Here is a 1,777-nt window from a genome sequence, read left to right on the forward strand (position 1 = left end):
GACCTTTACTAGCAGGGGGGGCGTCTAACGCATTAATGTTACCCCCTTTTAAGCTCCCTGTCCAAATTACGCGCAAAGGTGCTAAAACAGCTATAATATATATATTAGTATATAAAATTACTTAAAGAATCTATTCTATTAAAAGGGTATGTTGTAACTTAAATATTTAAGTTATAGTGTATAAAAAGAGAGTTACCCCTACACAGACGCCTATAGGCTCTCTCGGTGGAGAATTCGTTGGTGAATTCTTAAAATTTTGTAGGGAATACCAAGAAAATATCACGATATTTGGTGCGATACGAGATATTATATCGATAGTGGATTATCAATCGTATTGAGATAAGATTAGATTTTCCGCCACCCTGGACCCTATACTCTTTTACAATGATTGTTTTAGGGATAATGGGGTACATGAAAATTTGTTTGACAAGACATTAAATCAAATTTTGGTATGTGATAGAGGAGCTGAAGTATGCCAACCCTACCGCAAGGTTCCTGCTGAGCAGCCATAACTGCTATTTAGGAAAAGCTTAGCGCCACAAACTCGAATCTCCAAGTCACAGCCTTGTCGAACCTCTTCCTCATCCGCCTACCCACCACGCTGTTCTGAAAAATTTGCTCAGACAGTGGATAAGATGGTGGAAGAGGAGCTTCATTATTCGGAGTATGTACCTAAAGCAAAAAATCGACATTATATTTAACGTATAGAATAGCTTCCTATGCTCAGACATTGTATGTCTGCAAACAGCAAACTCAAGCCGCAAATTCCGCATTCACGAAGATCTACTTGCATCAAAATGTAGGGCTATCCATGCGGCTTTTACGGGAGATTTTAAGGAGAAGAAAGATGGCGCATACACCATTCAAGACACAACCGACGAAACTGTAGCCCGATTCGTTGAATGGGCATACAAGAACGACTACTCCGATGAAGTCAGATTCAGTGGTGCCAGTAGCCTGTCAGAAAATATGGACGAGGAGGAGAGAAATTATTCACTACTGGCTCATGCCCAAATCTACGTTTTTGCCCACGTGTATGTGATTGAGAATTTGCAGTCACTTGCATATGATAGATTAACGGCGAATATCATAGCGCTTGGGCCTAATACTCTGGACTACCTGACGGCCATCATTCGGATGCTCGATACCACATTCTCGAGCTTGCACCAGGACGACAAGCTTCTGGACTGGCTAGGCCGTTATGCGGCATGGCTTATTGAGGATCTTAAGTCGCACCCTGAGTTCCACGCTGTACTACCCAAACTAGCATATTCGATCATTCGGCATATGTCACCAGCCAGATTGCCACCTTGGGGAATTAGATCTTTTTAGCTTAAAAATTAGCAAGCTTGAATATATGAAGAACTTACGGCCCACCTGGTCGCATATTTCATTGATAGTATTGTATTAGAGGAGAATAGCCAAAAACATTATTGTTTATCTGATTCTGTCTTGCATGTGAGACAGTTAAAAGACTGTGCCCGACTGCCTTAGACAGCTCCTTCCTCCCCCAATAGTATGAGCCCTTTAGCCCTTCTGTAACCACTAACGCCCCTCCCGCCCTCACCCGGCGGGGAGTCATTGACGGAAGCCAAGGCGTATGTAGCTGAACTTCCGAGAAGGTAGCTGTAGGAGTTCCATTTCTTTTGAACTTCCTTTCCCTTGCTCGGCCAAGCATAGCCATAATAAATTCTACAAGCCAGAACCTAAAAGCCAATGCAATCCTTTTTTGCAAGGCTCGAGGTAGACATGAATCCGAAGTGGTTCTGACTATTGG

At 42.8% G+C, this 1,777-nt stretch overlaps 1 protein-coding gene across 1 annotated transcript; it reads left to right on the forward strand.

Moving 5' to 3' along the window:
- The first annotated feature begins 391 nt into the window (after positions 1 to 391).
- K441DRAFT_323073 (uncharacterized protein) lies at positions 392 to 1,416 on the forward strand. The gene is made up of 4 exons (XM_067641179.1): positions 392 to 449; positions 524 to 664; positions 714 to 799; positions 848 to 1,416. Exons 2-4 carry the CDS (start codon positions 636 to 638, stop codon positions 1,330 to 1,332), a joined length of 600 nt encoding a protein of 199 aa, XP_067507968.1. The 5' UTR covers positions 392 to 449; positions 524 to 635; the 3' UTR covers positions 1,333 to 1,416.
- Positions 1,417 to 1,777: the final 361 nt, after the last annotated feature.

The sequence above is a fragment of the Cenococcum geophilum genome, assembly GCF_001692895.1.
Source record: "Cenococcum geophilum 1.58 unplaced genomic scaffold K441scaffold_7, whole genome shotgun sequence".
Lineage (NCBI taxonomy): Eukaryota > Fungi > Ascomycota > Dothideomycetes > Gloniales > Gloniaceae > Cenococcum > Cenococcum geophilum.